This window comes from Microtus pennsylvanicus, chromosome 4, assembly GCF_037038515.1.
Source record: "Microtus pennsylvanicus isolate mMicPen1 chromosome 4, mMicPen1.hap1, whole genome shotgun sequence".
NCBI lineage: Eukaryota > Metazoa > Chordata > Mammalia > Rodentia > Cricetidae > Microtus > Microtus pennsylvanicus.
The window spans coordinates 31,000,345-31,014,947 of NC_134582.1; the positions used below are offsets into that span (position 1 = coordinate 31,000,345).

The window sequence follows — 14,603 nt, forward strand, 5'->3', positions numbered from 1 at the left end:
ACTCGTCAGAGTACCTGAAATTTTAATTCACTTGTTCAGCTAAATTTCATCCTCAGTTCATGGCCATAAAATTCCGTATTGACAAACTCTCAAACCAACTTTGACTCTGACGTATCTAGTCAACATTTTTCTTCTGTGTGGATATTAGTTTATTGAATAAGTGGCATCTGTTTTCCTCCACATCACTAGCCGAGTGGGTATTTCCTTTTGACAGGTTTGCAGGATTTATGGGTTTGCATGCTCCGAAGAAAAATAGTACTAAGCAAAAAATTCCAATTCATTACCTCTTAGTACTTAATTAAGTTCATACTCACGGCACACTGGAGGTGAACTCTGAAATGCCTGCGACAGCCGGCCGGCAGCCAGCTATATTATCTTTGGAAGACAGAGGGGATTCTGATTATCCTGACCTCATTTTCCACCCCTGATATTCATAAACGTTCCTTCTCTCTTGCTCCCTTTTCAACCTGGACGTTACTGTTTGGGTAGTGAGTGCAGAAGCCTCTCAGCAGCCACCAACCTGTCTGTGCAATCTTCACAAACGTTGGCGGCACCCGCTGAGGCCTAACACAACTCGGGGTGCGACCTTCCAGCCTGCGCTGGGCAGGCAGCTCTAAGCAGCGGCTTTCCCCCAAGGTGCTGCGGGATGCCCTGGGCCTCACCTGTCGGGGTTCTGTGTGCACACGTGCATCTGCAGCAGGATGCGCTGTGTAAAAGTCTTAAAGCACTGGCCGCACTTCCAGAGGTGCCAGTCGCTGAACTCCGAGTGCAGCTGGCTGGTGGAGGTCGGGCTCGCCAGGACCCGCTGATTCTTCACGTTGATTTGGTTAAATCCCGCCTCGATGGGCCCAGATTTATCCAAGAGGGTGAAATTCCTGCTGCAGGGAGTCTGTGGGAAAACCACTGAACGCTGCTGGCCCGAGGAAGAAAGCTTACTGCTCTTGTTGAAGGGCTGCAGGGCGTCTTGTCGGCACATGGCTTCCATTACCGTGGAAGGGACGTTCACTGGAACAGCGAGAGTAGCAGAAAGTCAGTTTCACCAGCCCTTAAATAAACACAATAGCACATACTTCAAAACATCCCTATTTAACAAGCATGCAAAATTGTGTTTTTCTGGCCCCCAAATTAGTATAATAAGGCCATTTGAAGGGAAAACCAGGCTTATCACAAATTAATAACTCATCCAATGCCAGTTTATTAAGCAACTAGTATATGCTCAGTGCTGTTCTGGTAGGCCCTTTGCCTTCAACGTTCACACAATTCTGACTCGAGATATATGGGACTCCACACTGCATCCTGCTTAGAGACCTTCAGATATAAGAGACAGAGGGTGAGCCGGTGGTGCCCAGAAATGGTGGGTCCCACTGCATTAGGAAGGGGATGCCAAGGACTCCTACCAGGCCTTTCCAAAACAAATCAGGTGTTAGCCATGGAGCTGACTGAAGAGCTAAGAGAAGAAGAGCTACCAGGAGACAGGAGAAGCCGAGTAAGGGAAATGGGCTGCCACCACAGGTGTGGGATTCTGGCTACCGTGGGTATAGTGTTGGGGAGGAAGGGAAATGACAGACATCCAAGTGCCCTAAATTGACTTTGAACACTATTTAAGACCCAGGTGATACACGCAGGCTGGTTTCGAACAGAGCAGGGGTAAGTCCACTGAGAAGATTTCCAGAGATTTTCAGGGAGGGCTGGAGAGAGGCATGATGGACAGATGGATAGAGCAAGGGGCTGAAAACAGCTGTGATGCTTGAAGCTGAAGTTCTGACATCAAGACAGTCCAGGCTCCTGTCTTGGCTCTAACTTTCATTAACGATGGCGATCTTAGGCAACTCATTAAACCCTTTGGAGCCTCTTTCCCCATAGGTAAAGTCAGGACAGTGGTAGCGATAGTTCTATAAATAATAGGCACCCGGCTTAGTGATTGAAACAGCCTAGACTCTATTTCCTGGCATGGTGACTGTGGGGAAGGGAGCATCACCCAACCCCACGACGTTGTGCCTGGGAAAGCATGAAGTGGTCACTCTGAGGACTGAGTGAGCTAATGCATCAGTGGCTTTTGGGGAAGAGGCCAACACCCCCTAGCAACAGAGCCCTGGGGCGTGGTGTCCTCATCCTTCCGTGGCCTTGAAGGAAGTTAAGGTGTGGTATCAAAGAGTTCATCACAGGGCCTGATGTCAACCACAGTCACCATTCTTTCGGGGCAGGAAAAGGCGAGATTAGAAGGAGGGAGATGGTTCTTGCTGGGAGGGACAGTGGAACAGAAGGAGGACCTGTAAAATAAAAGGTTTTTTTATGCGAGAAATCTAAATCCTTGAAGTTTATTGTGCCTTTAAATTTTCACTCCATTTTACTTCTGACAGGGTACCATTCAGTAGCCTTAAACTCAAAGTGCTCTGCCTGCCTTGGCCTCCCCGGTACTAGGATTTCAGTCAGGTGGAAGCCGCTACTCCTGGCTTCTTTTTTCAATATCTTACTGTGTTAGCAACATTTATCAAGTATTAACTGGTCTTTCCATGGGTCTAAAGGTGATTCAAATCTATGCAAAAGGCTTAACCTTTTTAAAAAGTAACTACTCTGATATATATATATATATATATATATATATATATATATATATATATATATATATATATGTAAAAATTATTGGTCATTTCAGGAGTCAAAGAGACCATACAGTAGTACAGTAGTCAGGAGGTTAAGGTGAATGATGGCACACACCTTTGATCCCAGCACTCGGGGACTGGGGGAGGTGGATCTCTGTGAGTTCTTGTGAGTTCTAGGCCAGCCTGATTGCATGACAAGTTCTAGACCAGCCAGGGAAACACAGTGAAAGACCTTGTCCAAATATATGCAAAATTTTGAAGATGATTGGCAAAGATTGGTGATGGGAAGAAACAAAGCCATGCCTGCTACAGATGCCAATACGGCCACTAGCTCAGAACCATGGCAGGAAACAAACCGGAAGCCCTTGTGTCCTCCTCACCACCGCCGTGGCTAAACTTCCTTGACAAGAAGAGCACACTCAGCTCTAGAAGACAGCCACAGAGGCATGGGAACCAGGAAGCTCTGGAAGGAGACAGGTGGCTCACACATGCAAAAGGCGGTGTCACCTGAGGTTCTACAGAATCAGAGAATCAACAAATCTAACACAGGGAGCAGTCCTCCTTACGGTAAGTGAAGCAGAGCTCGTCTCAGCCCAGACAAGACGCTCCATGTCCGGGACGGCCCTGGAGCACTGCTCAGTGGCTACTCAGCAGTAGTTTTACAGAGCGTTTTTAGAAATTAAATGAGTCTCCCAGAGGGGCTTGAGGTGAAGTCGGGGCAGAATCACTGACTAAGTTGACCCTCCCTCACTACAGGTGGCAAAGCAGTAGCCCAACAGCACCCAGAGGTTTGCTTGGCATGACATGTCAGTGAAGGATAGCCCTAGCTATTGTCTGTAGCTAAGTTCCGGCAAATTTCATTTTTGATTCCTATCTCTAACTTCTCTGCTCTGTATTTCAAATAGAGGAAGACCACTTTATGGGTTGTACAGTGCTTTGCGTCTGAGCCATATATACCAAACAATACATGTTACATATACGGGTATACCTGTATTCAAATTATGTAGAGTCTATATTTCATATATATAAGACATGTATCATTTGACCTCCTGAGGCAAAAAGCAATATGGAAGAGTTTGTGGGCGCTTTTTAGACTTAAAAAAAACAACTTTCTTTGTGTTACATCTTAAGCAGGCTCTAAAAGATAAGGGGAGATGCTTTGTCAATTTTAATAAAAAATAAAAACAGGAGCGCCGTTAGAGGTCAGGTTGGAGCCCATTTGTTTGGCATTTCCCTCACTGATCCAGGGAAAGCAAAGCCCAGAGAAACTGCTGGTCTCCAGGCAACAGTGAGCCCTTGCCAGCCGGGCCACTCCGAAGGAGCGCCAAGAGGAAAGATGGTAGAACACCGAGACTGTAAACACGCGGGAGAGCAGTGATCCTGGCCCAAGCTTTTTAATTTTAAATCCTTAAGGCCACACAATCTTTAGATAGAAAAAAAAAACAGATTCATGGGCCCATGGATTTTTATAAGTTTAATGATCAATGTCAAGAAAAATCAAATTTATACATCTAAAAATTTCCAAAATAATGAGAGATATATGTGTCTGTAGTATAATAAACAGCATTCGGGTAGTAAAAATAAAGATGACTGGAATAAGATTATTCTCCATTTATTATTTTATTTTTTGGTACGTCATAACACAAATATGAAACACGTCCCCGCTGTAGGTAGCAGCACGCTCCCTATGCCGCCCTAAGCGTGCGCCTCCATCGTGATTATAAAGCAGTTCAGTCTTACTAAATGAAACTGAGCACATGATTTTACAAGAGAGAGGAGACCGAATGAAGATTTTTCACCAAAGCGATCATATTTGAAGTCCAGCTTCTCTGTGGAGCCCTACCACGTCCACACCTCCCTCCATGTATAGATGTTTGTTTTGAAAACAGAACATCCTCCCAAAAGTCAGCCTCCCTGGCCACATCAAAAAACACTAACTAAACAAGAGAATGTATCAGCCGGGGACAGGGGGCATATCTTGGAAACGCTGCCTCATGGAAACCCAGGAGAAGTGGTTTAGACGAGGCCTGAAGACAGCTCACTAACATAACCAGAAACACAAGTGGCTTCTGCGTTTGGGGACGCTGAGCGGCAGAATCTCCTTAGACTATGAAGACAAAGATTAAGCGGAAGGGGGTGCAGTCTAGAGCCTGGAAAGATGGAGCCAAGCAAAGACATTAGCTTATCACTTATCTGGATAGTTAAGATGCTGGTCACATCTGGATAGTTAAATACTGAGGGGAGGAAAATTCAGCATCCATGCAATCAAGTCTTACTTCACCCCACCTGTGAAATATCTCCTGAGCGTCTCCTCCGTACTGACTGGTGGGCACGTAGCAGGACAGGAGAGCACATGGTCCCTCGCGCTGTGACAGACTGACAGACAGGAAGCCGGTGTTTCTAGTCACTCACTCAGCTTCAATTCTTTAGCTCTATTAATTGAATTATTATAACTGTAGGCATTGACATGCAGCGTTAGAATATGAAAATGCCTGCACTTTAGAAGTGACGTAGTCCAGGACTGCAAGGAAGAAAGGATGCTAGGAAGTTGGGTATCTGAGCCCTGAAGGGACACGTGAGAGAGTGGGGACAGGCAGAAGAGAGAGTCAGCCGAGGGAGCTGGCACGGCAGCACCTCCGGTCCCTGCTGTGTGAAGGGAAGGACCTGAGCACTAAAGGATGTGAAAATGTGTCCACATGGCAAAGGAGGGGACAGATGGCAGGCCGCACCTGAGGATGGAGGGAAAGGTAGTTATTGCCAGCACCTGTGGGAGCTGCGCTGGACCGGAAAGGTGCTGGGGGCCTGAGCTCTATAGCCCACTAGGTACAAACAAGTTAGCGAGGCTAAACTCTTGGGGTCTTGAGGTGACTAATATCTTAGTCTAGTTTGATTTGGGGTTTGAGGCCAGGCCTCATTAGATAGTCCTGGCTGGCCTGGAACTTGTGACCATCTTGCCTCTGCCTCCTGAGTGCTAGGATTACAGACATGGGCCACTACATCCTGCTGCGTTTTAATTAAAACCCCAGGTGTGGAGATGTAGCTCAGTTAGTAGAGGGCTTGCCTAGAAGAAGCGAATCCTTAGGTCCCATCCCCAACAGCCCATAAAACTACATATGGTGGCACATGTCTTTAAAGCCAGCGCTGGGGGGTGAATGCAGGAGGGTCAGAAGCTCGAGGGTCATCCGCAGTTACACAGCGAGTTTTGGACAGCTGGGGCTACATGAGATCCTATCTGAAGACAAGTTAGTATGTGAGATGGAGACAACGTGGGGCTCATAGCATCCCATATGAAAGAGCTACTTATTCAAGGGAAGAGTCCTTGCAAGTCTAAAAGAGTTTTGAACCAGAGTTCGAGGAGACCAGATGCCTGCTTTCAGGGTAGCATCAATCCACGGTGACCAGTATGGACCATATGCTGCCAGCACATTTGCAAAAAAAAGTAGATGAGGAGCCCAACACGGTTGTGAACACTTAAGATGCCAGTCACTTGGGAAGCTGAGGCAAGAAGATCAGAAACTAAAGGTCAACAAAGGCTTTCTTGAAAAAGTGGAGACAGAGGGGAGACGGTTGAATGGAAGATAGGAATAAAAAAAAAAAACCCAGAAAGGGAGAATGTACTTAGATGCCTGAAGAGGCAAAAATGTATTTCTGGAAGAAGAGCTAAGAATTTGTCAACATCCCTCATTATCTCTTGGCTGGTGATTTGTATGTCTGTAATACTCTGTGGACTTTGATCTATGAGCCCAAACTATCTGTTGATAAAACAAGTGGATAAACTAGAATAAGATAAGCAAATAAATGGGATTTCACTCTGGCTGCGATGACCCTAAAGAGGTCGCTTCATGGTGCATCCCTGAGTGGACCGTGTGACCCTGATCGGGATGGTGGCGACAGAGATGAGACACACGAGGAACACACACACAACAGGGCCTGGTGAGAGAGAGTGACGTGTCTAGGTCACAGTTGGATGACTGGAAGTGAGCACTGTGAGCTACACGGAGAGAGACAGATTGTGGGAATGGACATGACGACTTCAGTCCCAACACCCTGAGGGCGAGGTTCCTATGCGGGATGGAAGTGAAGGATGCTGGGAAGACAATTTCATGGTTGAGGCTGGGAGTCACAGAAGTCTTACAGACCCCCACAAAAGAAAATACAGGCCCAAGGGTACCTGGGAAATGTGTAACGGCGTAAACGAATGCAGACAGATTGCAAAAATATATACAGCTTTAATGGAGAAATAGACTTACAGAACCACCGTTCCTGCAGAGACCAGGAGCTAGCGCTGAGAGCACACTCGCCAGATTTATAGGTAAACATTAGCCCGAGGCGAACACGCCCCCTAAGGGGCAGGACTTATCCCTACAGAAATGGACTCTGAGAGGGAGATTTTGGAGATCTGTGTGGAGACCTCTTTGCCTATCGAGATCCAGTGTGGAGTTCTGTGTGCGAGAGCGTTACTGGGGAGTCTTTGGAGGGTCACCATGTGTTAGAGAGTGACCAAAGCAGGACAGGGACAGTTAAAGACAGATGAGCTGGGGGCTGGCAAGTTTTTAGAGTTGTCCTCTCAGGGAGGACAGCCAGGCTTTATGCCTCCACACCGACCAGTCACTGCCTGGGGACCGCTGTCCAGTTCAGAGTGCTCTGTGGTCAAGGGTGCAGTGACTCTGCTATGCTGATGGAGATGCTGAAGGCCAAACCCATCTGATGGCCCCTCCCACGCGTCCAAGCGCTAGAAGAGTGCGTGATGACGTCATCTAGCAAGACCTAGAGTGGCACACAACATTCCTGGGTGACAATGGCGTCTCTCCAGTATTTCCTTCCTCCTTTGCCATTCTTCCCTGAGGTTTTGCTGTCACCCTTCCAATGGGTAGCTAACTACCTCTGATAAAGATGAACAAGTGTCCCATTTCTTCTTTGTGTTTTCTAGAATTCTACAGGTTTCTTGACTTCTAGGATAAGTGTGTGTGTGTGTGTGTGTGTGTGTGTGTGTGTGTGTGTGTGTGCATATGCACATGGAAACTACAGGACAAACTTGGCTATCCCCCCCCCACCCCCAGACAGGGTCATTGCCGTGGAACTTGCCTATTCAGCTAGATTGACTAGGCAGCAGGTCCCATGTGCCCACTTGCCTCTGCCTCTTCAGCTCTGAGGTGACAAGTGTGTGCCGCCTTGCCCAGCTCCAGTGGGGCCGAGGGACCTAGCTCAGGTCCTCAAGCTCGCAAGGCTCTGATCCATCTCCCCAGCCTTGGCCAATTTTTGTGTTAGGTTCTTGACCTGGAACTTTTATTTCTGGCAGATAGGATAAAAATCAAGGCCTAGACCATTCTATAGCTATAGCAAGGCATTTACTGCTTTCATGGCATCTCAAAATGCACAATTGCTGGGCCTTTCGGAGGTGGAGTCAACATTCTGCTCGTCTCCATTCAGAGAAACGATAGTACCTGGCCATACTCAAACGTGTGTAAGGAGTCCAATCCCAGCGTCTCTCTGTGTGTAGGAGTAGGTGCTCTGGCTTCTGACCATATTCAACCTAACACCCTCCGCTCTGCTGTAGCTACCCGAAGAGGTACCTTCAATGAGCGACTTCAATGCTTAAGTTGTATACTAATGAACCTTCTCTGTCCTCCAAAGCTGGGGATGGGACTTGCGTTTCTGCACTCCACCACGCTTCCTTTCAGCCCTTGTGTGCACAGATACTGCTGTTGGGTTGAATGATACCGTGGTATCCTAATGGTTACAGAGATAAAGGATTGAGCAGCGTCTCCTTAGGCCGGATTCCTTCTGTTAGTAGAGGGAGGGGATGAAAGGCCCTGTGCAGAGGTGGTTCTTTTTATTTGCTGTTCTTTGAGAACCAGAAGGAGAGGGCCTATTTGAGGCAGGGTCTAATTGAGCGCAGCTCCCGCATGGCCATCAAGTTTCACATTCTGCCACCTCAGCTTCATACACGGAGACAGAAAAAGCAGTAGGAAGTCTTGTTTAACATTTATGCTCAGGTTTTTTCCTTTCTTTTTTTTTTCTTTTAATTTCCTCTGAAAAGAATATGAACCACTCTGGTCTTTGCACTCTGCAGGAGCTAATCCCCCACTGGAAGCTCAGGGCAACCTCACCCCTTCTTGCGGATGTGATCTGTCGACAGGAGCATTCCTCCAGGCTCTGAAAGACCCACAGTGGACAGAGGGGCTCTCCCTTTTGGAGCTCTCTTACATTTTTAACTATAGTTTTTTTTTTTCAAAAAAGAAAACAACGTAGGAATTGCTTCCAGAGCCCAGAGGCTTGTGTGGAGCACTGTCTCCTCTTCCAGCGCAGGCGGCTTTGGCTGGCACGTCCGGGCAGTTCATGTACCCAGTGGCCCCACTGCTATGTGCTGCTGACAGAGGGGGGCACTTACGATGCCCCAGGTCCCACTGCGCATGACCAAGGGGAAGTGTGTATGCTGCATGTTGAAAGAAACATGGGGAGAACATGATACTTTCATAACCGAAAGTGCTTAATAAGAACGATTCACTAACCGAAGTCACATTTTCCTTGGGTTTCTTAATCCAGGACCAATTTCATTAACAAAGGGAAATCTGTCTGAGATAACTTTTAATCTCCTAATTGTGATAGAAGGCCTCATCTTTATCCAGTCTACCTTTACTTTAACTGTGTGTGGTGTGTATGTGTGTGAGTCCACGCAAGTGAGTACTCACTCGTGATGTATGTGCGCGTGCATGTGTGTATGTGTGCATGACCATGTGTGTGTGAATATGTGTGTGGATGTGTGTGTGCACGCATGTGTGTGCATATGTGTGTGTGTACATGCATGCACAAGTGTCGAGGACAACGTCCAGGCATCAGCTTCTCCCCTTGCACCATGTAGATTTTGGGGATGGAATGCAGAACCATCAGGCGTGGTGGTGCCTTTACCTGCGGAGGCAGCTCCCCAGCCCAACACACGCAACACAGGCTTTGCCCGCAGCACTATAAGGAAGCACATTTGATTGGCGAGGCTTTGATTTCAAGGAGCTCCTCTTTGAAACCCAGTTGAATTTGTGACCAGCAAGGTGAGGTAAAAATCATCTTACAATTGCTGATCCATTGAGATGATCTAAATTATTCAGGGTGAGGAAGGCTGTCTGCTAAGTTCCCTGCCATGCCCCTTCGCACATCTGCAGGTCTAAGTCGCGAGAGGATTTTCTTAGCACAGCATAAAGAATCGGCATCACAGAGCACTCCCCGGCCACTCTGTGATCAAATGGAAGGAGGCGCTATCTCAGAATCACAATTGAAGTCATATTTCTCCTCTCACTATCTGATGAAGCCTTCTGCTGGGTTTCTTGGGTGGCCAGTCACATGGCAGATAGATGGCTTTGAGATAGGAAGTGAAATAAAATTCTCCTAACACCCTCAGGAGAAAGAGGCATTGTCACCATTAAGCCTTTCAAAAGAATGACTTAATTCCCTTTAAACATCCCTCATCCTCACTGAGAACTCGGAACTGAACCCTGAAAGGGGCAACTTAGCTTTTCTACCGAAGCCACAGACTGCACAGCACTCTGATTTCGAGAGAGAAACGGCATAACGTGCCCTGGCAGAGTTCACTTAATACTCTAGCCAGAATCCTCAAGAAGGCTTCATACAGGTGCAATTGCAGGAGAAAGGGCTGAACGCAAACAGTGTGCTGTTCCAGAAAGCGAATTTTTAATGGCACTGTGGCCCTGAATCTGGACACTACTTGGTATGCTCGGACCACCTGCCCGCTGGCTAGGAATGGCAAATGGGCAGTCAAATGCCCTCCCTCCAGCCCCAGGGACCCCCATGCATGCAATGGCCATGTGAGGCGAAACCAATGTACAACCATATGACTCCTACCCGGAGAGTCAAGTAAGCATGCCACACTTCCCATTCATACTTCTAAACTCAGAAAATTGTCACTCCTTAGACTGGAAGATCCAGCCATCCTAGACACCTTTTTCTAGGTAACTAAAATGTCAGGAAATGCTGTTGGCCTTGCTTTTAAGATAGCCCCCGTGTCCACTTACGTCTCGCCTCCTCTATCACTTCCATGTTGGTCCACACCACTGTCATTTCTCCCCTGGTTTCTACAAGAGCCCCTGAGTGCTACCTCTCTGTGCTTGTTGTAATCTGCACTCAAAAGACAGAGGGATCCCCTTACAACCTCGGTCAGACCATCGCATTACTGCTCAAAACTCCATCCCAGCCTCAGCACCAGGCTCCCAGAGCAAAAGGCAGGTTCCTCACAGGGGACCAGATATGTGCTCCCCACACACACTCACCCATACATGACTTATCTTCTGCCTATCACTCATTCCACCGTACCTGGGCCAACTTCTGGGATTGCTCTGCCACATCTAAGGGACATTTCCATCAATGAACTCTTAGGGGTTTAGTTGAATGGCCTGCCAGGCTCTTCTCTAGAGCAGCGTCTGACTCATTCCCTCACCTCCTTAAGTCTTTGGTTAAAGCCTAGCTTGCCAGTGGGGACTCCTTCAATTCGTTCCCTACATCTACAGCCCCAAACACCTAGCACACTGTCCCTTCCTGCTTCAGTACCTCCACAATACACCACCACCTGTGTAAATATGTAAATATTTAATTACATATTTATGACACCTTGTTCCTAGAGAGAGGCTCCATGAGGGTAGGACTTCTTGACTGTTTTCTTTCTTCTGCATTGATGGCACCTAAATGAAGTGAAGACTGGCCCCTAGCAGGTGATCAATAAATACAGGAATCAATGACTGAACTATAAGCTGTAAATCAGTGCCGTGGGCCGTCATGGGCTTACACTACACATTCCTCAATACAACATAGTATCTTCACGGTCTATAGCAGGTTATAGTCAAGGAGGAAAGAGAAAAAACAATGCAGGATTCCCAGAATAGGAGCTGAGTTTGTGTCTGGTTCCGGCACAGAGAACACCCATGGCTCTACCCCAGATGTTCTAGTTCTTGTGGTGAGGGAGGTAGCAATGGTGTTATCCTGGAGAAGGGAGAATCTGGTGGTCTCCATGCTTGTGTCTGCTTGAAAGCCAGCCACCCAGCCATGTCCCACATGGGGATTGCTCCCCTGGAAACAGACACTCCCTCTAACACAGCAGGGTCTATCACAGCAGAAAGAACAACTTCTGGGGAAACTCCACAAGTCAGGAGGATGCCAAGATACACGTCTTCATTTGAGGTTGGTTTGAATTAGGGCAGAAAACAGAGAAGTTGGTATTCGTGTGCTCTGTAAAGATGTTCTGTTTTTCAACGGAATCAAAGACAAGAAAAACAAGGTCGGCACTGTGCTGAGCAGCAGCGAGGGCATTCGGAGGATGAGTGCGTGAGAGAGAGTTGAGACAGAAGTAGGAAAGGACCGCTCCTTCCAAGACGAAGCTCTCCACCCATCCACAAATCCATCTGTTGTCTCTGTTTCTCTCTTGCAGCATATCCAATTATCATTTCACAGATGAGTCAGCTTAGCGACAGGAAAAGACAGCGCCCCTGAAACTAGTGTTCTCCCCCGTGCACCCTGGGACTGCCTAAATCTGTTCCAAATATGGACATCACCTGAACGGTTGCCCAAGCATCGATACTTGAGTTTGGAAGACGATCAAGTAGAAGTTGCTTCAAGTTCCCACCAGTCTAAATATCCTATTGTTGTTTCAAAGGTCATAGTTAGCAGAATAACAATGATAGGAGAAATATTTTGTGGTTCTAGACATAATTTTAAATGAGAAAACTTAGAAAGACACCAATTCCACAGCCTTTTCCTCTAACGACTGACTCTCCTCATTCACACCCAAACAGCTGCCGAGGAGATAGTCTCCACTGAGGGATGTTGCTTTGTTAGTTTTGTTTAGCATGTGACTCCAACAAGACTGTCTCCCTTCAGAGCAGAGACCCTGGCGCTTCCCCTCTTAAAGCAGCAAACCTAGAAGCAGACACAGAGTGGGTACTCACTAGAGACTAGCTGACTTCCCTTTTTTTTTTTTTTTTTTGTCAGCAATTCTTTAAAAGTCTGGCAAAGGCTTTGAAACTGTGAACAGGCAAAGAGCTGGCCAGGAAAGGAAGCAGCGGTGGAATGACCCATGCATGTTTGCTTTACGTATCACAGTGAACCACATTCAAAAAGAAGTTTCAAAAAGCATTCTTTAAAAGTTCCCTCCGAAACAGGTACGTTTTTAGTGTGAATTCAGAACTAAAGTAGGTTCTTACAGTTTTCATCCTGGGCAATGCATTGTAAGGGGATCCCAAAGAAAGACGTATAGCTGTCATTGTACCACACCAGAAGCTCGGTGCCCCTGGGAATATCTATACAGGCTCGGTAGAATATATTCGACCTATTTAAAAACAAAAGAAAACCCATCTTAGTCAGACGTAATGCTCATAGGTCCCCACCGCATTTTTATTGTCCCCCAAACATTCTGCCCAGCTCCACCTAAACAGTTTATAATAAATCTACACCCACCTTCTGATCCCAAGCCGTCGAGGAGAGCCTGTAACTCAGTGTGATAAACAATGTATTTATTTCCACAGGGCCCCTTCACAGAGGGTCTTGGGGAGACAGATATATGGCCCAGGAGACAGCAGGGAAGGAAAAGTTCATTAAAAAAAAAAATTCTCTCTCACGATAACTAGAAAATTCTTCCCAGTGGCTACTACATAGGCAGTGAGGGCTGCCCAACCACATTAGAAAATTAATTTACGTTTTATTTATTTCTTATTTGAAGAGAAAGCACTACAGGTAGTCAGTCTGTCACTGTGATGTTGGGAGTCCCCAAAAATTCATAATAAAATAAAGCAACTTTTAATAATATAAGGACTAAGAGAAGAAAGATAAAACCCTCCCACCTGCTCCCCCCTCCCACCCCTTAAAGTTTGATGTAGGAGAAGAGAAAAGCCCTCTTGTGTGAGACGGATGGAAATTCAATAAATACAAGAGGAGCACTTTCCTTGGGCTGAAAGATTACACCCAGGGTGATGGAGTGAGGGTTCTAAGAAATAAGCATCTTTTATAGCAGCAGCTTTGGTGCCGTTAAGAAAAATCTACAGATTTTTGAAAAGAATGAGGGTGTCCAGACCGGTTTTCTCAATGAAGGATTGTTACAAATATTAGCCTCAAGTTCCAGATAAAAGTGTTTTAGGGTTGGTGGGCCTTAAATTCCGCCTTTCTGTAAGGAATTGGCTGCAGCAGCGTAATTTGTCCCTTGTAGAACACTGCAGACATAAGGGGAATCTGTCTCCACATTTTTCATGGCAGTGAGATATGCACTTGTCAACATACTTTGTCACCACAAAGTGGCTCTTGGCAATAGGATCATAAAGATCAATAAAAAAAAAGTGCAGATTCTCAATATTTTACTTACGGCTGCAAAAATTTCATTTATCTTGTTATTTTCCTTACTTACTGCCATTCTGTCTCACGAGGGCACTGCTAGCTAAGCAGAACGTTTTTCCCAAACATTCTATGAATATCTGACAAAAACTCCAGCCGCTCGTCCAGTCCTCGCTGCCCTTCCTGCCTTGGCACCTCTAGGAGCTGCACATTTTATTAATTTTTTCCACCGCCGCATAAAAAAAAATCAAAATTGGAACCGTGTTATAAATCGCTGACATCTCCTAACTTGAGAAAAATTGAGTCTACTTTGTACTTCACCCTTGTAACATTTCATCTCTGGGTTTGCCTTCCCTTCGTGTAAACACAGCGCCCGGCAAATGAATGTGCTAAAACCAAATGACACACTTTGCCGCTGAAAGAGCAGAACTGTTTTCGAGCGATGGGTGGTCTTCTGGGGCACAGAGTAGGCCGAAAGAGGGGGGGAAATGTGTAAGCGTACACCATCCCTGACAAGCACCCTGAGCTTCCAAAGCTTGCAGAAATCCCTGCATGCTGAAGCACATCAAAGGGATTTTTCCCTTTTCAGATAATATTTCCTTTGCTGACATGTATTTAGTATTGTGGTTGGATGACTCATAAAGATAGCTTCATGGCGTCCCAACGCAGTTGAAGCAG

General features: G+C 46.5%; 1 protein-coding gene across 1 annotated transcript in view; it reads right to left on the reverse strand.

Moving 5' to 3' along the window:
* The window catches only part of Prdm6 (PR/SET domain 6), a 101,127-nt gene that overhangs the window by 17,061 nt on the left and 69,463 nt on the right, over window positions 1-14,603 (reverse strand). Inside the window, exons 4-5 of the mRNA XM_075970838.1 lie at window positions 12,806-12,930; window positions 663-1,005 (exon numbers count right to left, since the gene is read on the reverse strand). Coding sequence (XP_075826953.1) covers window positions 663-1,005; window positions 12,806-12,930 — 468 coding nt within the window. The remainder of the gene's footprint in view (window positions 1-662; window positions 1,006-12,805; window positions 12,931-14,603) is intronic.